This window comes from Microtus oregoni, unplaced genomic scaffold (assembly GCF_018167655.1).
Source record: "Microtus oregoni isolate MIOR12 unplaced genomic scaffold, Mior012 000048F_ref0000485, whole genome shotgun sequence".
Taxonomy (NCBI): Eukaryota; Metazoa; Chordata; class Mammalia; order Rodentia; family Cricetidae; genus Microtus; species Microtus oregoni.
This window is the reverse complement of record NW_024543222.1, coordinates 1,012,067-1,033,769: the sequence shown is the minus strand read 5'-3', so window position 1 is coordinate 1,033,769 and position 21,703 is coordinate 1,012,067. Positions and strand designations below refer to the sequence as shown.

At 55.1% G+C, this 21,703-nt stretch overlaps 2 protein-coding genes across 3 annotated transcripts; one reads left to right on the top strand and one right to left on the bottom strand.

Moving 5' to 3' along the window:
- Nucleotides 1-2,174: 2,174 nt before the first annotated feature.
- Cbx2 (chromobox 2) lies at nt 2,175-10,031 on the top strand. 2 transcript variants are annotated; one of them, XM_041635897.1, is made up of 5 exons: nt 2,175-2,310; nt 2,388-2,431; nt 3,305-3,370; nt 5,601-5,706; nt 6,665-10,031. In XM_041635897.1, the coding sequence occupies exons 1-5, from the start codon at nt 2,239-2,241 to the stop codon at nt 7,937-7,939; spliced, it is 1,563 nt and encodes a 520-aa protein (XP_041491831.1). In that variant the 5' UTR covers nt 2,175-2,238; the 3' UTR covers nt 7,940-10,031. The 2 variants fall into 2 exon arrangements, with proteins under 2 accessions (XP_041491831.1, XP_041491832.1); XM_041635898.1 differs by lacking the exon at nt 2,388-2,431 and having other exon boundaries at nt 2,257-2,310.
- A 4,522-nt stretch (nt 10,032-14,553) lies between these two features.
- On the bottom strand, nt 14,554-19,101 carry Cbx8 (chromobox 8). Its single transcript, XM_041635809.1, has 5 exons — nt 18,943-19,101; nt 18,507-18,550; nt 18,249-18,314; nt 18,086-18,152; nt 14,554-17,689 (listed from the first exon to the last, which is right to left on the bottom strand). Exons 1-5 carry the CDS (start codon nt 19,009-19,011, stop codon nt 16,847-16,849), a joined length of 1,089 nt encoding a protein of 362 aa, XP_041491743.1. The 5' UTR covers nt 19,012-19,101; the 3' UTR covers nt 14,554-16,846.
- Nucleotides 19,102-21,703: the final 2,602 nt, after the last annotated feature.

The window sequence follows — 21,703 nt, the reverse complement described above, 5'->3', positions numbered from 1 at the left end:
AAGTGCTTGCCCTAGCATGTTCAAGGCCCTGGGTCCAATCTACCCGACCATCAGAAAACAAAAGTAAACAAACAAGGAAGTAGGACTTTGTCCACACTATTGTTTGCTCAGAGAGTAGCAAGACATTTACTCCCAAAACATGCTTGGATTTCTACATATTCTTTAAACGTTCTGAGGTTATCCGTCTGCACAGGGAGTCCAGGGCTGACGTCCAGAGCTACTACTCCCTTAACACACATCTTTATGTTCTAGTGCACTGGCCCGGTGTCCTGGGAGTGACCACCGGCCTCAAGTGGCTATTTGAATGTCAATGATGTAAAAGGAAATACAGTTTGAAATTCAATCCTTCAGGGTCAGGCGATCGCCAGTGCCTATCCTCATGCCCAGAGCCTGCACCAGTCTTGTCAGACAGTGGCTAAGGACTCACTTCCGTATCCAGTAGGAAATGCAGAGTAGCTGTTAATGACATGAATGAAAAGAATCAATCCTAACTCATTCTACTAATGCCAAAGCTGTGAGTCAGAAACGCCACAAATCCTGAATCATACACAGGCTGCATCGATCTCATGGCTGCATTCCAGTCAAGTCTGTGGTATTTGTTTCTCCAAATTAATTATCTTAACTACTCCAACTGGGTGTCCAAGGTTGAATAGATAGGGTGTGTGACAGACATACTTCAGGGAAGGGAACTTTTTCCCAGTGTGTTCATATCAGACTCTTGGCTACTTTTTAGCAGACAAAAAGAGAGGGAGAGAGTTGTATTTTTTTTAAGTTTTTTTTTGTTGTTGTTGTTGTTCTTAAAAAATAAGCAATTGTGTTGGTTCCAAAAAAGGAAAGTGGGAAAATTGTAACAGTAAATGTTACATTCCCCTGGAATCCTGAAGCACAAACAGCAACTGAAATGGATCCAGCCATTTATAGGATTACAATAAACACACCTTTGTACCCGCTCTACCATTTACTGCCCAGATGATCTGAACACAGACAAAAAGAGCTGGCTGCGAGACTGCAGCGGCTTTCTTCATGTTTGGTTCACCCACTACTGCACGGAAGCCCCTAAATGAGCAATCATTGCGCTCTCCAGGAAAATGTCCTTTCCCTGCCCCCTCTGTAAACAGTTGAGAGATCTCTCCAAAGCCTTGAGTGAAGGTGGCTGGTTTAACCCAACACCTAAACTGAAGAACACCCCTAAATCCCAGCGTGGTTCCCCGATGTTTCTTCTTAGGGCAGAAAGCTATTACAACCAAAACAAATGTTTCTCCTCCGCAAATAAGTTCCCCATTACGTGGAAAGAAGTTCCTACAAAAAAAACGAGACTGGATTTGCAGCTGTGTCCAAGAAAGAGGCAAAACCAGAAAGTGGATTTTTCAATGGAGTCTACTTTATTGAGAGAACGCCTCCTTCGTCAAGACTTGCTTCAAAACTTACAAAGAAGGCTACTCAACGGAATTCATGTCTGAGTGAGAAAATAAAAGGGCGACCTGGAAGGACCCGGGCCACCCCAACTTCTACCACTGGAAATTGATCCAAAGAACTTTTCTGTCGGAGCCTAGCGAGTTGTGACAGAATCCGAGGTCACACCCAGGTCTGCACACCGTCCCCTACAGCCCACGTCGACGTCACCAAAATAGTGAAATAAACTAAGAAAAAGAGCAAGTTGGTTGTGTCCCCACGCACACATTAAAAATCGAGGGTTAGGGGTCCCATTTTTGCAACTCTTTATTAAGAACTTGTTCAGTCTTCCAGGGACCTGTTTTTTTTCCCTCTATAGCCTTGAAGAGAACAACAATCGCTTTTCGGTGTTCCCCACCCCAACCCTGTATTTTTCTTCCACCCCAGATCCTGTAGTTTCGGGGTGCACTTATAGAGGACTGGTGGAGAGCAGCGTCCCTCGCTGGTGGGGGCAGGAAGCGCCGCGTGCTCCCCGCTTCGCCGCTCTCAACCCAAACAATGGCTTCCCGCGAGGACGTGTGATCTGGGGCAGTTAGACCCCAGGGTCCTCGAAACACGCAGCCTCTCCACGCCACGCAGAGAGCGCCCAACCCCACGGACCGCTCCTCGCCGCCGCCACCGCGAACAATGCGCGCCCCGCCCCGCGCGCCTATTGGCCGGGTAGCTCCGGGAGCGCAGCGCGGGCGACTGCGACGCGCGTGCGCGGGGCGGGGCGCGGCGGGGGCGGCGCTTTGTGTGCGACTGTGGGCCGGGGTCTGCGGGGCGCGGGCCGCGGCGGGCGGCGGCATGGAGGAGCTGAGCAGCGTGGGTGAGCAGGTCTTCGCCGCTGAGTGCATTCTAAGCAAGCGGCTCCGCAAGGTGCGTGCGTCCCCGCCCGTCCCCCGCGCGCACCCGGCGCTCTGCGCGGCTCACCGCCCGCTCTTCTCTCCCCGCAGGGCAAGCTGGAGTACCTGGTCAAGTGGCGCGGCTGGTCCTCTAAGTGAGTCCTCGGTGCGCGTCCGCCTTCCCGCGTGCGCCTCCCGGCCTGGGTGGGAACAACTCGGGGACCCTCTCCTCTCGGGTCCGGGCGGGAAGTTCTGTGGCTCGAGACCCGAGGACGCCGGCCGACAGCGATGCCCTTTGTTTACGAGCCCACGGGGAGCGGGCAGGGAGGCCTCCAGCCCCGGCTCCCTCGGGCCCGGCCCTCCTCCTCCGCGCCGCGCGCTTCTGGCGCCCATTTGTTGCATGCGCCCCCGCCCTGGAGCCGGCCGTGGCAGGCGCGGGACACGGCCCCCTCCCCTTGCCCAAGTTACCCCGCTGTAACCTGAGATTCCTACTGGTAGGAGCCCCCCTTCCTCGCTCCCCTCTGCGCGCTTGCTTTCTTCTTAATGAAGGGAGGGACTCGGCCTTCCCCGGAAGGGGCTTCTTCTACAGCTGCCCCGCAACCTTCCTTCCTGGACCCCATCCCCTCCCGATGCCCCCCTCAAACCCCCATTGCTCTGCCCGTGCTCTCCGTGGTGTCCGCCACATTGTTCTGTCTGCTTCCCCAGCTCCCCCTCCCCTACCTGTCTTCCCTTCCCTCTCTGGCTCAGGGCCAGGCTCGGGGGATTCCCTCAGCAGCTTTGCTCTTTGTTGGGTTTGTTTTCTTCCCAGGCGCTGACTGTTGAGTCCCCTTGTGGCCTGCTGGGACTTGGGGCTTGAGGTGGCAGTTTGCCTGTGGGTTTGAGGCCATGATGCTAACTAACTTCAAGGGCTTCTGGGACCTCAGAGGACTGCCTGGGCTTGGTGCCCCCTTGCCCCCAGCAGGACTGTGGGAGCTGTCCCTGCAGCCCAGTTGGATGCTGCTCACCAGCCCTGGTCTTTGCTTTTCCAGACACAACAGCTGGGAGCCAGAAGAGAACATCTTGGACCCAAGGCTGCTGCTAGCCTTCCAGAAGAAGTGAGAACTTTAACAGCTCTCTGGGGGAAGGGAGAGTTGGGTGGAATTAATTGACTGGTGACATGGTGGCCGGGGGGCTGTGGCATGAGGCCCCATAAGTAGCCTGTGCTACTTGAGCGGCTACAGAGGCAGAGCACTTAAAGGCCCCCCGCAGACAGCCGGGACTTCCAAGATGAACCTTTGTGCAGACTCCAGTTTCTCTTGGCCCTTTCTGTGGAGTAACATCAGTGCTGATAGCAATTGGGTTTGCAAGCTTGCTGTAAAAAGTAGGCCTGTCCCTCTGTCCCCACCAGGATGGGTTGTGGCGCAGGAGAGGGCCCAGAGGGGCCTGAAACCCACAGTTCAGAGAGATGTGTGTGATGTTTTGCTCAAGCCCTGAAGCAGTGCAAGGCTTCTCTAGGATCTGCTTCGTAGTTATAGTTGACACTTCAGCTCTTAGGTGGGAGACAGAGGGTTGGGTGGGATGGCGTCGGGAAGGGTGTGTTATGGTCACCATCATCTGAGTGCTGAGGTTCAGGAACACAGCACCATGTGGGTGGCAGCAGAGACACCTTCCTGCTGCAGAAGCTGGCTCTGTCAGTAGAGGCAGATGAATGGTTTGCGTAAAAGCTTCTCCAGCTGGGGTCAATCTAGCCAGCTTGTTATCTGGGAGCCCAGCCTGTGTTTCTCACTGTTACAGGACATTTTGCAAAAAGGGTGGGGAGGGGGTAGGTTTTGGCAGGATGAGTGAGTGCTTGCGCTTACGGGAACTTAGAAAGGGGTAGCAGTGTCAGTGCCTTCCTTTAAATTTATAGCTTGATCCTCTGAGCCCTGGAGGGATGGCATCCTTGGGCCAGGTGTTACTGCACACATCTGCAGCCCCTGCTGATAGAGAAGCTGAGGTGGGGGGACCACTGGAGCAGATGGGAAGCCAGCTTGACCAGTGAAACAAGAGCCTGTCTCAAAGGCGTCGTCCTGAGGCAGGGACCTCTTTCACGTGGATTCAAAAATGCCATCATGGGAATAGGCTCTTTTACAACATGGGACAGAAAATCAGGATGGTGCGTGTTCTGTCTCTCCCTGCATTCAGACACATCCCTCTGGTGGTTAACTTCATGGTCAGGGAGGAACCACTGTGTGTAAGGAGGTCAGAGTCACAAAGAGGATAGCTAGGTGGTGGTCTGCCAGCAGGGCCTGGAGATGCCCCTTGAACTCGCGGTGAAGGTTAGCCTGGGGGTTTTCCTGAAGGTCTGTTCTATGTGAGGTCACTTTCCAGGACTCCAAGGAGGTGGTGCTTGGCTATTTTATTTTGCATGTGTCTGTTTGCTTGGGGGAAGGGGGGCAGGCATGTGCCATAGGCCTGAGTTGTTCTCAGTTTTTTAAAACATTTTTAATGATCTATTTATTCCTATTTTATGTGCGTCACTGTGTTGCTTGCATGTCTGTCTGTGTGAGGGTGTCAGATCCCCGGGAGCTGGAGTTATAGACAGCTGTGAGCTGTCATGTGGATGCCGGGGATTGAACCCAGGTCTTCTGGATCCACTGAGCCATCTCTCCAGCCCACTGTGTCTCTTTTCACCGTGTGGTTTCTGGGGATCAAAGTCAGGTTGTCAGGCTTAGCAGCGCGTGCCTTACCTGCCGAGCCATGTCACAGGGGTCTTTGTCACCAGGGGTCTTTTCCGATATACTCAGTGGGATAGCCTGAAATCTGAGCTTCCGTGACTTCGCAGCCTTAGCCCTGGGTTGCAGGGGTACAGACTCTGAGGCCAGGTTGACAGGGAGCTTGATAACTTCCTCGCAGAATGCTGGAGGTGTGTGAGGGATGCAGGAACGGGGTGATATAAGTGAGCGAATTGGCTTCGAGAAGCCTGACAAGCTAGTGTTAGCCACACTGGAGCCCTCAGCTCCTGGGCTAGCAGGTCATAGAGGGGACATACTGGAGGGCAGTCTTCTTGGGAATGGACACATTAGACAGGTAGCCCCAAAGGCGGCTTTAGCTCTGTTCTCCTGTCCTCAGCTCCGTTTTAGCCAAACATGAGTGAAATGGATTGCCTGCAAAGATAGTAGGGACCAGCACCTCTGAGCCAGGGTCTGGACCTCTGCTGCGGCTTTCCAATAGGAGTTTGCTGCAAAACTGACAATAAGCTCCTGCTAACTGGAGCTGCAGGAATCCCTCGGGAGCTGAGGGTGGAGGTTGGAGCCAAGGTTTGCAAGCAGAGCTTCTCAAAGCTGATTGGTGCTATGTCTCCAGGGAACATGAGAAGGAGGTACAGAACCGGAAGAGAGGCAAGAGGCCCAGGGGCAGGCCAAGGAAGCACACAGTCATGTCGTCCTGCAGCCGGCGCTCTAAGCTCAAGGTGAGTGGCCAAGGGCTTTGCACTCCTTACCCACCCATGCCTGTTTGGGTAGAGGTTCTTCAGGGGAGCTGTCGAGGTAGGCAGGCCTCTTTCCTGTTGCCCCTTCGGGCCTCTGCCGGTGGATGGCACCAGCAGGCAGCAGAGTGCATGTTCCTCCCATCCCAGGGCCTCCGTAGGTGCTTCCTGTCTCAGCCCAAGTCCATTCTGTAGTCTGTCCTCCCGGATAGTAACAGCAGACTTGGTAGAGGTGCCCAACACCCTCTCGCTTTGGAAACGCTCCACCGGGGAAACCTCTGTGCAGTAAGTGCTCGGGTTTGTGTAGGAATTATGGACAAGCCAGGCACATCCAGGGTACCAGGCCATGCAGGGTCGACAGACAGGCGGGGGAATAGGGGCAAAAGCAGTGATGCTATTCTATGCTAAGCCCGTCTCAAAATGTCCTGTTGATTCTCCTTGCTATGATGATAGACAGATGCCTTCCACATACTTGGCATCCTCCCTCTTGCCCTCCCCCGCCCCGTGACAGTTCAGGAGCAGAGCAGGACAGGGAAGGGGCTTCCATTCATAGGCTCGAGCATGCTTTTGTCTGACAGGGAAGGGGCTTCTGTCTATAGGCTCGAGCGTGCTTTTGTCTGTTACTCAGACTTCATTCCACAGGGCTTCACTTCCTGTGGCCAAAGTAGAAGTGTGAGTCTAGCCTGACACCACCATCTTTCCTTCTAGCAGAAAGATGTCAGCCAGAGGGGGCCTGTGACTGAGAAGACATTTCTGTGGGTTGATGAAGCTGAGGGAGGGGGTCTGCTAGGGAAGCCTAGGGCCCCAGGGTTTGATGGGATCAGCCCCGACAAGTGTGGTCACTCCTCCCTGCCTGCTGGGGCCTGGAGGACCCTGGTACCATGGCTGCAGGACACCTGGTGCTACCCAGACAGATTTGAATCGCACCCATTTGTCTTTTCAGGAGCCAGATGCTCCCTCCAAGTCCAAGTCCAGCAGCTCTTCGTCCTCCTCCACGTCGTCCTCCTCTTCTTCGGATGAAGACGAAGATGACAGCGATCTGGACTCCAAGAGGGGTCCCCGGGGCCGTGAGACCCACCCCGTGCCTCAGAAGAAAGCCCAGATCCTGGTGGCCAAGCCAGAGCTCAAAGATCCCATTCGCAAGAAAAGGGGACGCAAGCCCCTGCCCCCAGAACAGAAAGCGGCTCGGAGACCCGTAAGCTTGGCCAAGGTGCTGAAGACCACCAGGAAGGACCTGGGGACCTCAGCCAGCAAGCTGCCCCCTCCACTTAGTGCTCCTGTGGCAGGCCTGGCAGCCCTGAAAGCCCACACCAAAGAGGCCTGCAGTGGCTCCAGCACCATGGCGACCCCAGAGAACCTGGCCAGTCTCATGAAAGGCATGACCGGAAGCCCCAACCGTGGTGGCATCAGCTGGCAGAGCTCTATTGTACACTACATGAACCGCATGAGCCAGAGTCAGGCTCAGACCGCAAGCCGATTGGCACTCAAGGCCCAGGCCGCCAACAAGTGCAGCCTCGGGCTGGACCTGAAAGTGAGGACGCAGAAAGGGGAGCTGGGGGTGGGTCCTCCAGGAAGCAAGGTCCTGAAGGCCCCTGGCAGTGGGGCTGCAGAGCAGCAGAAAGGGGGCAGTTCAGGGGGCCCAGGTTCCCAGCTGGCCCCCACTCAGGAACTGAGCCTGCAGGTCCTGGACTTACAGAGCGTCAAGAACGGTGTGCCTGGTATGGGCCTGCTCTCCCGCCACACCACAGCCACCAAGGCCATTCCAGCCACCAACCCAGCCACAGGGAAAGGTCCTGGGGGCGGCCCCACAGGGATAAACATGACCGGCATACCCACAGACACCAGCAAAGGCGAAAAACTGGCCTCCAAGGCTACAGCTCTGCCCACCCCTTCTGTCAAGAGGGACAGTGTTAAGTGTGTCGCCGCCTCCGGTGGACAGGAGGGCCACGCGGCTGCGGGAGAAGGCCGCAAGGCCCCTGCGCTGTCCGAGATGAGCACGGGAGAGGAGAACAGTAGCTCAGACTCAGACCCTGATTCCTCCTCGCTCCCCAGTGCCGGGCAGAACCTGTCGGTATCCATCCAGACCAACCAGGACTGGAAACCTGCCCGCAGTCTCATCGAGCACGTCTTTGTCACAGATGTCACGGCCAACCTCATCACTGTCACAGTGAAGGAATCCCCCACCAGCGTGGGGTTCTTCAACTTGAGGCCTTACTGAGACCGTCGCCCAGGTCCGACCCACCTTCCGGTCTCTGGTTTTGCTTTGATGTCTGACCTGGGGGCCTGCTCTGCCCTGTCTTGAGACTTCGGGCTGGGAACTCGTTTCTCTGATGATCCTACCTCTCTGGGCCTCCGTTCTGCTCTGTCCTGTTGCCTCAGGAAATCTGGTTGGCCACTGGCTCAAGACTGTCTGCTTGAACAAGGCCTCATCAATACATATCCCTCCTTGGCCTAGTGAGACCCTCCCCCACCTTATTAGCCCAACTACTTTCAGGTGGGCCTGGGGAGGGCCTTCTGATACAGCCTTCTCCCCAGCCCTGTGGAGGAAGAGACAGGGCAGGCTGGACCTTCTCCCAAGCCCAACAGTGACGGGGCCTTTGTGGTGAAGTGGGGATTCTGTTTTTGGCAGATGAGACACTGACCTCATCATAAAAGGATGATCGTTGTGAGATTTGATTCAGGGACCCTGCAGAAGTCTACAGAACCCTGTGTGACTCTTCAGAGTTTCTGTCCCTGATGCGGGGTCGTTCCTGACCACAGCTGTGGCCCCAAAGTCCAGCCAGGGTTTGAAAGGCCTCATCCCAGCACCCAGATGTATCTCCGTGCTACTGGGTTTGGGAAGAGAGGAGTCCAGTGCGGCTGCCTTCCTGCAGGCAGGCCCCAGCCCCAGTGAGAAGTGACCCTGTTCTGCTCTGGGTCCAGACCTGCACCCCTGCTTAGGCCCACTAGAGTGCACTCCTCTGGGCTGCAACCCAGAGGAGGCTGAAGTAGCAGTTTGGAGTCCTGGGCAGGCGATCTTCCCCTCTAGTTTGATTGCTAGGGCCAGGTAAGGCCCCCTAGTAGCTGCAGTGCAGGAATGCAGGTGCGCCCGCAGGCTTGCCACCCCGCTGCCTGGCTAGACTGGTGTCTCTTAGACTGTCGGGCAGGTTTTTTTGTAGTTGAGTCTGGTGCAAAGCCCTGCCTACTGAATGGGCCATTCTTGGGTACCATTTTCCCTGACAATCCTCTCCCACTTTCGGGAGCTTGTGTTTTCTTCCTAGCTGAGAAGCAATATCCCTGTGCCATTTATGTGGTGGGACAGTTTGACAGCCCACCTGGCAGGGGGGTCCTGATTCCTCCCCCTTCCTCCAGTTCTGAGCCCCTTTCTAGATGCCTTCTCCCTGTCCCCCTTCCCAGGTAGCTGTCTTAAAACTACCTTGTCAGATTGCTGGCCAATGTCAGGACCTCTGTCCTGGAATATCACCTTGTGGCCATGACAATCTGGTCAGTGAGTCTGTGATGCCAAAAAGTGGGGGTGGTGTGAAACCCTTGTTTCTGCTTCTGCCATTGACTGGTCAGCCGGCAGGTGTGGTCTCTTCATTCCTGTTGCCTTGAAGGGAAATGTCCCCTTCCAGAACCAGCCGAGACAGTGGGCTGTGGTGTCTGGAACCTGCCACACTTTCAAAGTACCCCCCCCCCCAGTAGTTCACCCCACACACACCAAATAAGAGATGGTCTTTATGCGACCAAACTGACCTCAACACTGTGCCTTTTGGAACAGACCCATATCCATGGCTCCTGAAAGAGGCTCACGATATGCAGCCTCTGGATCCAGCACCAAGGGACCATGCTACTGCCAGCAAGAGCTGTCGCTGGAAAGACTCCAGGGCCAGGAAGCATGTAGCAGGGGGGGAAGAGTTGCCTGCTGGGCCATTGGCCTCTCTCCCTGTCTTCAGCCAGGGTCCTCTGCTTCCTCATCCAAGGTTTGCAGCTTCTTTTGTACCACACACTGCCTTAAAGGCACCTCCATATCTTTTGGGGGTTCCATGAGCTGTTGGAGAAGTGACCGTGACTGGGATCTAGTTTGACTGACTTTGTTCCCTGCTGCCAGGTCTCCAAACCCCGATTAGGTGCCTTTTATTTTTACCAGCTATTTCAGTCCCAAAGGTGAAATCTACAAATACCCTCCTCCCAGCCGCTTTGCCTTCTTGTGGTGTTTTCCTTGGTGCTTGTGACCCCAGTGGTCGACTGTTACAAAGCATGTGTGTGTAGTGTGCCCACATGAGAACCCGCTGGAGAGGCACACCACATGCTCCGGGTGGAGTTCTCGTGTTTACCAATAAATAAAAGTAGTTGCTTTTTAATGGTTTTTTATTTGCTGCTACCTTGCCCCTTGTGTGTGTGTGTGTGTGTGTGTGTGTGTGTATAGCTAGCGTGAGTCCCATATCTTACAAGATTCTAAGGGTCCCAGATGTTCTGTGCCACATTTTCATGCCAAATTGATGTTTTAATTCTGTCTTAGTCCTTTCAAGACAGGGTCTCTTCCTGCCCAGGTTGTCCTTGAACTTCTGGCAGCCCTCCTCAGTTTCCCTAGTGTCAAGAATACAGACACCTTTTTGTCTGCTTCTGTACCTGGTAGGAAAAGTGGCCAGCCTGTCTTCCTTGGGAGTATTGGTTTAAAAAAATAATAATCTTTGGTACCAAAAACAATGCCCCTTCTTGGATATACTCCAAATTCCAGTCTTGGTTGGAGAGCTCTGGTCCTGAGGTTTGTCAGGAAGGAAATGTTGAACTCTGAGCCAGTGTCAGTCATCAGCTTGGTTTCTTTAGACGGTTGTTTATGTATGCCCCTTTAAATGGGGGGTTGCTCCCTTTCCTAGGGAGTGAGCAAAGAACCCTGGGAAAACTTAGGGTCTGTGGTGTTGGAACAGAACAGTCCAGCTGCCAAGGAAATACCTACCCCCAGGAAGTCCCTCGGGGTGTGGGGAGTAGTGCGGCCCGGTGGTTCCCTGATAGCCATATTTAGCCAGATGCATCTCACAGTTCTAGGGTTTCTAGTGGCACTAGCCTAGATTATAGGGACTTTGGACCGGTGTTAATTTATTTTGCCAGGGAAAGACGGTAAATGATTTAGGAAAATTCATGTCTTTTTGCTATTCTTAGTATTAATAAATATTTTTGTAGACTTTTGACTTGGTGTACATTGTAAGTAAACAAAACAGTCCTTCCTCCCCCCCCCCCCCATCATGGGGCAAACCGCCCATCTGGACATTGGACATGCGCATAGTGGTAGCATTGGAGGAAAGAACTGGAAATGGCTTAGCCAATCAGAGGTGGGAGGGAGAAAAAGGGGGAAGGGCATCCTTGCAAGGAAGAGGCACGGTTTCAAGAGCAAATACCAGCGCCTCTGATCGACTGCAAGATCGCAGGCTCAAGTGTCTGGAGAAAGTTGGCCATGACGAAAGGTGCAGCCTGCATCTAATGCATAGAAACCAAGTGTGCCGCCTGGCGGTGACGGCACACGCCTTTAATCCCAGCACTTGGGAGGCAGAGGCAGGCGGATCTCTGTGAGTTTGAGGCCAGCCTGGTCTACAGAGCAAGTTCCAGGACAGGCTCCAAAGTTACAGAGAAACCCTCTCTTGAAATAAATAAATAAATAAATAAATAAACAAACCAAGCGTACCACACAAAGTTGTCGCCATACAAAAGTTCAGTTTCTCAGAGCATCCAAGAAGCTAAGTTTGAGAAAGCCTGGTTTAGTGGGAAAGATGATGTATAATTTTTGCCCACTAATAACACTACTGGTCAAAATGAATGCTACAGGCCTCCAGCCAATACAGGGAGCGGCTGTGCCTTGCTCTAAGGAAACCAACAGCCTCACCTCCACTGTCCCAGTGAGGCCAGTTGGGAAGACACCGGGAAGAGTGGGAGGCTTTAATCCAGGGACCACTTAGGCTCCTAACCCTAAGAAAGGATGAGGAAGGGGATGGGTGCTTATTCCCTACCCTCCCTAGTCCAAGACTCGCCTTTCTCTCTTCGGCATGAACTTATTCAGAATTTCCTCTGGCCTCCCAGAAGAATGGAGTTTTGGAAGTCTAAGGAAGATGGACCTGCAGACCCACCCCCGGCATAAAGACTGTTGGGATTAGGGTTCTCTGGACAAGTTACTGACAGAAAAGCAAACTTTGCTTCAGAAAGGCCATTGTGTGTGGAATCCAATTCTTGATTCTTGCAAAGCAGGCGCCTGGCAATTTGATTTCTCTTTTGTTGTCTTCAGTGCCTGTTTCATTTTTGGAGAAGGTGGACTAGGGCAGTTGAATCCCAGATCTGCCCTAGGGGAACAAGCTAGCAGGGCAGGAGCAGGTGCTGGCCCTGGTTGGTCAGCTGGGCTCTTTGAGAACCTATGTCTAAAAGGACAAGGTCTCCAGACCAGAGTTAGGGGTGAGGCTGGTCAACATTGATCATTATTCATTTCTGTGCTGATTTAATCAATCCACCGCTAGAATTAATGGAGGGGACCTGGGAAGATGGGTGCAGCAGGGCTCTGGACCACCGGACACCACCTTCCCGCTCTCTACCCGTAGTGGTCGAGGCGGATTCCCAAAGACACAGAGATGCTGCCTGGCGATGGGTGGTAGGTGGAAAGGAGGTTTTTCTTTGCGCCTATCGGGAACCAGAGAGGGGGAGGGGTGGCACTAGGGACAGGCGCTGAGACCGTCGCCTGTAGAGGGCGCCCGCTTCCCACGAAGTTCGGCCTGAGATTTTGAATGTTGGTGGGGAGGAGGGAAAATGTGCCCGCTGTCCTAGACTGTCCCGAACTCAGTTGCACGCTCTACAGCTCTGCTGCTCCGAGCAGCCCCCAGTCGACTCAGTCTCTGGCCGCGGAATGTAAGCCCAGGCTTCAGCCTATGGCTTCTCACTACTGTCAGCCAAATTTCCATCTTTGATGGCACCCAGACCCTTCGGGCTCCCACTCATTCCCACCCTGGGCACCGCTGTATCCGAGCCACCTCTAACCTGGAAGACTTTTTGATGAAACGAAGAAAGCCGTGGATTCACCCGCAGAGAGCTGGGGCAGGCTTGTAAACCATGGGCGTCCAGGGCACAGCACCAGGCCTCCATCAGAGCTGCGCACTATGAGCATCAAAAAGTCCGAATAAAAACGTCTCTTTGCAGAGCCATAAGTATTCCATTCAACCAGTGTTTGTGTTGGCCCTGGCTCAGCTCCTGCAGCGGCTTGAGCAGGTCCTGCCAATGAGGACATAGGGAAATCCGCCTGAGCAAGGGCGGTCGGGGGGCCAGGGGTCCCCATACCCGGTCTTTGTTCTGCGGGAGAATCTGCCCCGGAAAATTCGCTAAGGAAGCTCTTGAGTCCAAGTTAAGGTTGGCGGTGACCAAAGAAGGGCGAAATCGCGCAGGATCGGTGCAGGTCTCATCCCTATATTCAGGTGATAACAGTGGTGGCCCCGACTGTAGGGCTGACTGCTGAAGTCACTAGACCCAGACCCAACCACCCCACTGCTTTCTTGACTCCCTTATAGCCGTCGCCCTCCGGTGGGCCCAGAGCGCCTTGAGGTGGCCTAAGAAATAGACCTTGGACCTCTTGGCGTCTGAGACCCTGCTCGACAAGCTGACCGCTCAGAGTCCGAAGGGCACTCGATGCTCAGTGACTCCGCTGAGGCAAATTCAGACCTCAGGCGTCGACCCAGGGCCTCCCACGCAGGCCACTGAACTTGAGAAGGGAGCCGACAGGACTCTGCCAATGGCCTGGCCACTGCTTATTGGGCCAAGGGCAAAAGATGTGACCTGGCCCCCATCGGGCCTCCCCTTGGGCTCTGCGGGTTCTGACGGATTGCGATGGCTTCTTCGCAATGGAGCGACGTCTGCCCAGGAACATAGAGGTAGAACCAGGTTCACTGTGAGGTCCTCTTCGGGAATCCGGAGTCGTGTGTGCAGCCACCTTGCCCACCCCACCCCCTCAAGAAATCTGCAGCCTAGAGGATCGAGAACACCCACCACGAGCATCCTACTCTGTGTTCCCCCTCGACAGACCCTCATCCAACCTTGGGGTATCTTCTGGAAAGAACACCAGGGTCTAAGAAGCCTTAGGGACTGGGGGTGGGAGCGCAGCGCGGGACTGAGGATGGCGGGCGGCTCTGGGTTCACTAATCACATCAGCGCGCTCTGCGCCGGCTCCAAGCAGGCAGTTGCCTAGCAATACCCGCGAATTCAATTCCTCAATCAATAGACGGAGGCTCTGCATTTCGGGGACCTCTGGCGAGGCTGTGGAGGTCTGGAGCACAAGTCCTATGACAGCATTGGGGAGCAACGCTTAGATAGCCGGCAGTGAGTCTGCAAGGCTCTTGGGTGTCAAGAGCTATGGACCGCTGACATAGAAGCGGGTGTGGTATTGGGGAGCAATCCTCCGTCAGGCGGAGTAAAGGAGCCCAGAGGTAGAGCATATCATCTCAGGGATCCCCGAATTCTGTCTGGGTCCCAAAGAAGTACAGCCAGTAGTGAAGACAGCCTCCCAAGAGAGCTGAAAACAGTCATGACTCCTCTGCAACCCACCTCCCCTCACACTCCCACAGAGTTTCCTAATTGGCAAAGGGCCTTTTGGGGGAATCCAACCCTACTTTAGAGTATGGGGGGGGGTAGGGGCACCAAGTGGGTAGTGAGAGAGGAGGCAAATGTCATTCCTTTCCAGGAACTCTACACTGTTTGGGGAGGAATAAATGATAGATAGATAGATAGATAGATAGATAGATAGATAGATAGATAAAATAATGAAAACCAAGACCCATGTTTATTTACAAAGTATATATTTAAACACGTAAAAAGTGATACTGGATACAGACACATTCACAACCCAAGAAGAAGATAGGTACCGAAGTTTCACTCTTGAGCTGAGTCGCGATCAATTCGAGATTTGTATATATCTGAAAATTCAAAAACCCAACAACGTGCTCTGCCCGTCTGCGTTTGCAGACTCGGAGCCATGTGGCCCCAGACCCCTGTCCACCCCCCACCCCCAGGTCAGCCTCTCAAGAGCGAGCTAAGGAGACACACACAACGGCCATGAACAGATGGCAGGACGAAGGGCAGTGAGGGCAGAACCAGGAATGCTGAAGGGAAGGAAGGTGCCAGAGTGAGGAAAGAGGAGAGAGAGGAAGTCGTCGGCAGTCAGGTAAGGGACTCCTGTCCCACAGTTACGGTCCACGCGGTCACAGATGTGCCCTCCAAAAGCAGGTCTACCTGAAAATAGGGTCGACATCTAGACAGACACACGATCAACGGCGCTTCTTTATACAAAGTCGAAAATACCAGTTTTACAGATATGAGCAGATAAAAATCCCCATTCCAGGGACTTCTCTTCTAGGAGCAGTTTGATTTTCAAAAACAAATAAAAACACATAGTATACACCGTTTTTTCTTTTTTTTCCTCCCTCTATTTAAAGGCAAAGAAAGTCTGGCGGGAGGAGAGACTGACACGCTGAAGAAGATGGGGAGCCAGGAGGATGAAGGACAAGGCTGGGGTCTCTCTCAGTTCCTCCCCATTACCAAGTTCCTCTAACCCAGCCCAAAGCCCCCCCCCCCCAAGTCTGTGCTTTGTCCTACAAGCAGAGCCTCGCGCCCCTCCCTCCAAAAACCCTAGAAGTTAGATCGCCTGCTGGCCCTTTAAGGGCGGGGAGGGCGGAGAGGCCGCAAGATCCCTGCTGAAAGGGGCAACCGTAGGCTGGGGGACGGATTTGTGCTTTTGAGTCCGAGCTGCTGCGCGTGGCGCCGTCCGGAGTGGGCCGAGACCAGGGTCGCAGAGGGTGGAGGGGCGCCTCGTCCCCAGCCGCGCCCGCTCCACCTCGCGCTCCCCCGCCCTCTTCGGCGGAGTCTGAACGTCGAGTTCACGTAGCGAGCACTCCGAGAATCGAAAGGGACTATAAATTACAGCTTTTGCTTTTAAGAAAGAGGAAAGAGGGGGGAAAAAGCTAAACTTCTAATGCACATTCTTGGATGGGATCCCTTCCACCCAGAGCCCCACCTGACCAAGTTCCACTTAGGCTGCCACCCGGGCGCTCAGCTCGACTGGCCTGGTGCGCAGCCCGCTGCCAGCCCCGCGGGGTGGCCTGGCGGCCGTTCGTCGCAGGGCCCACCCTCACCCGACGAACCAGGCTTGTCCAAGTCTTCCTGGGAGGTGGGGCCGCCCTGTCTTCTGGCAAAGATAGAGGACGCGCAAAGGAAAAGTCCACCCCAACATTTTTCTTGTAAAACAACTGTCTGGTGCTCTGGGCACTGACACGCAATCCTCCCAATTTATCCTGGCATTTCGGGAATGTAAACAAATTCGCTGGATTTCTTTTTCTCTCTGGAAAGTAAGGGAAGGAATCGAGGGAACGGGGAGATTTTTGTCCACATGACACACACATACAATCCTGTGTGCGGCACTCACGCCTCCCATAAAGTGCATATCCTTGTGTGGTTATGGGAGAGCTGCGCCCCACCCGCTCGTGACTTTTTCTACCTTCAACGATACGCGCGAAAAAGTTATTTAAATTAATACTTTCCCTCTAATTGACCACTGAATCTTGAGAGAGAGAGAGAGAGAGAGAGAGAGAGAAATAGAAAAAAAAAAACTGGGCTGACCCCACCCCCCTTTTTCTGATTGGGAAGCCAACCTTTTGTTGGCCTAGCTGACCAATGGGAAGGAGAGCAAAAATCCAGCCTGGGTGCTAGGAGCCTGGCACTGGGAATCGGCGGTGGGCCGTCTGAGCCCCAACACATACCCTCTAGAATCCCAGCACCCAGGCCCCCAACTTTCCTAGTGTCCTGTACCAGCTCAGTCTGTCTGCCCCTACCAAACCACAATCTCTCTCTCTTTCCTTGTTTAAATAAAAGAACTTCAAGAGTTGAAATATATATATTTAGATATTTTTCTTAAATAACATATTTACATCTAATAGAAAATAGAACTCTAGATAATTTTCCAACCAGAACTGAGGACGGAGGAATGAAAGGGACTCCAGGGGGACGGTGTGAAGTTAAGGACAGGACCAACCAGAAGGCCACAGCCACTCAGAAATAAAAAAAGCACTAAGCCACATTGGAGCTCACTCTCCCCTGCTCTGGTCCTGGGCTCCCCATTCCCAGCAATTCATCTTTTTTCCTTAAAGAAACCTTGGTCCGTGTTACTCTCCTTTATGGTGACGGTCAAAAAGTTTGAGGTCACATCTGTGACAACCACCTTCTCCAGGTTAGTCAGGGAGGGGCTCCAAGACTCTTCTTCTGGGTCCCCCAAGATTCTGGCCACTGGGATCCTGGCGATGAGGGAGGGCCTTCCCCCTTGAGCCCCCATGTCCCGATACAGGCTCCCCACTGAGCCTGGGGTACCTGAACTATGTCGGACCCTGGGGCCACCAGGATCCAGGGCACCTTGGCCTTTGGCCTCCAGGAAAGCAGCCCTGTGTTTTATCACCCTGGCTGGAAAGGTGTCCACAGCCAATTTGCCTGAGGCCTCTGCAGAGCTAGGACTGGTCACACCATATTGTACCAGGTCTGAGTCCTGCCTTCGAGCAAGCTGGATCACGCTGTGGCCGGCTGGGAACTTTCCTGTGGCAGAAGAGGTGTCATCCAGCTTCCGGCCTTTGAGGTATTCTCCAAGGCCATCACTGGGCTCTCCCAATGGCCTCTGGGAAGGGTCTAGGAGCTCCTTCCGGGGCTTGGGTCCTCGCTTCTTGGAGCTGTCCCCTGGAGAGTTGGGTTTATCATCTACACGGCTGGCACCTCTTTCTCGATCCCTGTCCCGGTCCCGAGGTGGATCTGCCCTGCAGGCACTGGTGCTGCTCCCTGGTGGGGATAGACCTGTGTTCCGAAGGCCCTCTCGGGCCCTGGATGTAGATGCCAAGTCCTGGGGTGATCGGCCTGGGTACGGGATCCGGATGCCTCTGGCGGAATCACTTCTGAATTCATAGGTTTTGGCTTTTGCCTTGGCCTGGGCCTGCAAAGAGAAGGCAGTGAGAAGAAGGAAGCAGAGCCCCGCCCCCCAGTCCTCCAGTCTCTACCGCCCAACTTCCCCCAGATGCCTGGGAAATTCTAATTGGGGTGGGGAGGTGGGCTTAATGGTTGTAGTCTGGGGGAGGGGAAAGGGGGTTTGTCTGGAAGCAGCCATTTGCAACCAACTTGTAGTTCATTATAGGTCTACTTGGGATGGTTAGAGGGAGAAATGAAGGTCTTCTGGTGCAGCTAATTCCCACCTCCTTGATGCTGCCACTGACTTGATCAGAAGACTCCCAGGTCACAGACAAGCATAGGGTATGGACACCCACTGATCGTTTCACAAGCCCTCCAGGTCCCCTTTGAATGTCACACTCCACCTCTGGAGACTGCCACATACCTTGAGAAGAAAGGTTTTAGGCTTGGGTCCTCGCTTTTTGGGGCCATAGAGCTCCATCTCCCTTTCCCTAAATAAAGATAAGGAAAAAAAAGGGGGTGTGTCCTGGCGGCACCGAAGTCAGCCTATATGGGTTCCAGGGAGTAGCTGGGCTAAGGGTCTGTACCTTTCTTCAAAGGCTGCAAGCAGGCGAGCATCCAGGATATTTTCTTCGGGCTCCCACGTGCTGTACCTATAGGAAACCAGAAAGAATCTGGCATCAGTCCCTGAAGCAAGGAGAGAGAGAGGAGGGAACAGAGGGCGTGTATGTGTGTGTAACTTTTCCGGCTGCCTTGTGTTATATTCCAGTGTAAAGGGGAAAAGAGGAAGAAAAGAACCCTCCTCAATATCAGTGTAGGGTTGCGATTGCATATAACCTACTTACTTCTGCGACCAGCCCTTCCATTTCACGAGGTATTCCATGCGTCCCTGTGGATGCAAAAAGGAAAATGTATGTGTGTGTATGTGCATGGAGAAGGAATGCAAGACGAGGACACAAGAAATACACGCGAAAATGCATGCACCAAATGAATGCTCCGAACACTACCGCCAAAGGCACCAGCCCGCTGCAGCACCCCTGCAGAAACGCTGCACAAAGTGCATGCACCGGCATTCATTCCCCCACCCCGCCCCCCATCCATGCAATCTGTGCACCGCTGCAAGTCTAAGAAGAGCGCAGGGGCTGAGCCGCCGCCGCCGCCACGGCCGCGGCCACTGCTGGGACCTGGGGGAAGGGAGGCTGGGCTGCAGCAGGGGGAGGGAGCCCGGGCCCTGGTAAGGGAGGGCCCGCCGTGCGGCCGCCCGCTGTCCCCGTCACCTACTTTGCGAATACGCCGCTTCAGGAGGGCTTCAGCCGCGAACACCCGCTCCCCCACCGCCGAGAGCTCCATGTTGACTCGCCGCTTCCCCCCTCGGCCGCTTCCAGGAGCAGAAAAGCAGCAGCCAGCGCTCGACAGCCCATAATACTCTCCCGCTGACGTCAGTTCTCCTCCCTCCCTGCTCGCCCTCCCTCCCTCCGCCCCCGCCCAGCGCTTCCTCCCGCCCCACGTGTTGCCAACGACGTTGCTAAAGCCGAGCGGCCTAGGCCGGTTCTGCAAGCGCTGATTGGACCAGCGCCCGGCCACGCCCCTCTCCCCGTCTCCCCCGCGTTGCTACGTGACCCGAGTTTCAATCGCCAAGGGGCGGAGTCTCCGGCCACTCCAGAGACCAGAGGGAGGGGGGGTTGCCGTCAGCGGAAGTGACGCGAGGCAGGGCGGGCTGGGCCGCTGTCAGTCTGCACCGCTAGCCAGGGGGGCCGCTGCCCTAGGCTCCGGCCCCCGTCCCCCCCCGCCCTGCCGCCCAGCGGTTCCCCGGGTGCGTGGCGTGTCCCCGCCGAGCCCTCTGGGCTCCACGCTTAGGTCCCAACCAGGCGCCGCCCTTCTGCAGACCCAGACCCTCCCCACCGGCCTCTGCCCTGGCCGGCGCCATCCCCCCCACATCCCCCGCCGCTAGTACAGCACAATGCACAGGTACAGGGGCTCAAAGGGCCGCGCCCGAATCCCCGGACCTACTGCGCGCTCGCGCCGAACCCACTGGTTCCCTGACCCCTCCCTTGCGGCCGCGCACCCTCGGTCTCCATGGCAACGCCCCCTCCCTCCATCGCCAGCCCCATCCCGCTAACAAATCAATGTACCGGCTCCGGGTCTCCAGTCGCACAGCGTTGCCCGCGCCCACCCTCCGGGCCCGGCGAGCCAAGCCGGCGTGGGCATCCCCGGGCTCAGACACCCAAAGCAGACTAATGCCGACTAGTGCATTACCACCTGAGCCCACCCTGGGCTGAGACCCTGCAGTAGGGGTCGCGTGCCTCCTCTTCCCACCCCCATTGTCCCCTTGTCGCAGCCACCTGCCCCTGCCCCAGCCTTCTCCCGCCCACTCCACTCCTCGGCTGTGGGAGAAGCCAATCCTGAGCACGCCTGTCCCGGCTTGGGTGGATTTAGTGCACAGATGACCACCGAGGCAGAGCATAGAGGTTGACTAGTTCGGTGGGGACGAGCTGCTGGGGGCGCGGAGGGCCTGCTCCAGACCTGAGTGCATAGCTAGAGCACTTCCTGTCTCGGGCTCTTCTCGACGACCTGCGCGGAGGACACCCGACAAACATCGACGTCGAAGTTGAGGAGAGTAGTGGTATCTACTGCGGCCTTGAAGAGAGGGTCCCCCACGCGAAGATGACGAGTCCCTGGTAGGAGGCGAGGGTCGCGCAGAAGTGCCTAGTTCTCTCCCGCACGTGCATGCACTTGCTGACCCCTCATCCTAAGCTCTCCTTCCTCCGCGCTTGGTAACCCCTGTTGAAGCCTGGAGGTTCAGCAGCAGCTACCCCCACACTTCACTTTAACCACCCAAGCTCCAGATCACAGAGCCCGACTCCTTGGAACACACAATTTAGTTAAATCGCGATTATCAACTTAACAGCAAGCAGTTTTCCCCCCCGGCCAGGGAGGAGATAGAAGAAAAGGAGAGAGAAAGAAGAACGATGAAGACGGTAACCTAACGAGCCAAGAAGTCTGGTTCGAAGGGCAGGAAGCCCAGAGTGCAAAGTTATCCTCAGGTTCAAGGCGCTGCGCACCTCACGCGCGAGGGTGCTGGCCTTGGGGCAAGCGCGGAGCTGGGCTCGCTGCACGGCTCCTCCCCAGGGCTCCTCTTGCCTCAGCGTCTGGCCTCCAGTTTTTGGCCTCGCTCCCTGACAGTATAAGGTGTGCTCAGGTGAGGAGTCCCATCTCTCTGGTTCTTAACGAACAGCTCATCCACGAACCCCAGATCGCCCCGGTGACCCACTCCCGCCGCCTTCCAGAGGCCGCCGACGGCCGCGTCCTTAATCATAAAAAGTCATTGCCGGTAACAAATAGTTTCGTCGGCCGGTGCCAGCGATACAGCTGTTTCTGTTTAAGCTTAAATACTTTCCAACAGTTTGGGCAGTAAAAATAAAGTCGGCCTCAGCCGCCTATAAGTGTCTGGTTTCCCCGCCCAGAGAAAGCCCACCCTAGCCCTCGGCCCGGGTCGTTCTAGTCGCTCCGCCAGCCCGCGCTTGGAATCCACTGCCCGCCACGGCGTTAGCTGTCGGGCCACCCTAACCTTGAGCTTAGCGGGGGCCGCGGCTCTGCAAGTCTGCTTCAGGGCCACCTTGAAGCGGGAAGCAGGGAACTGCGTGGAGGGGTGAGGGGGGACGGAGGTCGGGGGCGGGAGGGGATCAGCTCGCCTCATCGCCTTTTCCCACTCCTGGGAAGTTTGCCCGACAAGAGGAAAGTGGTGGTTTTCCTTCAGCTTGGGTTTCAAGGAGAATGCTGTCCCCAGGTTGTGCGTGCCCTCCAGTGCCTTCCCGGACCCGGGGTTTTCAGGAGGCTCATCGGTTGCTGGTTTCAGTTTCACCGAACAATCTCCAGCTCTCTTTCACTCCTGTTGTTTTCCCCCTCCCTCCTTTCTCTCCTCCCTCCTCCTCTTCTCATTCCCTAAACTGTACTTCTTTACTTAATTAACCTGAGAAGTTGACGTGAAGGAAGAAAGTCCCTGGCTTTTGCTTCCCCTGATGGAATAGTTAGTGATTGCTTT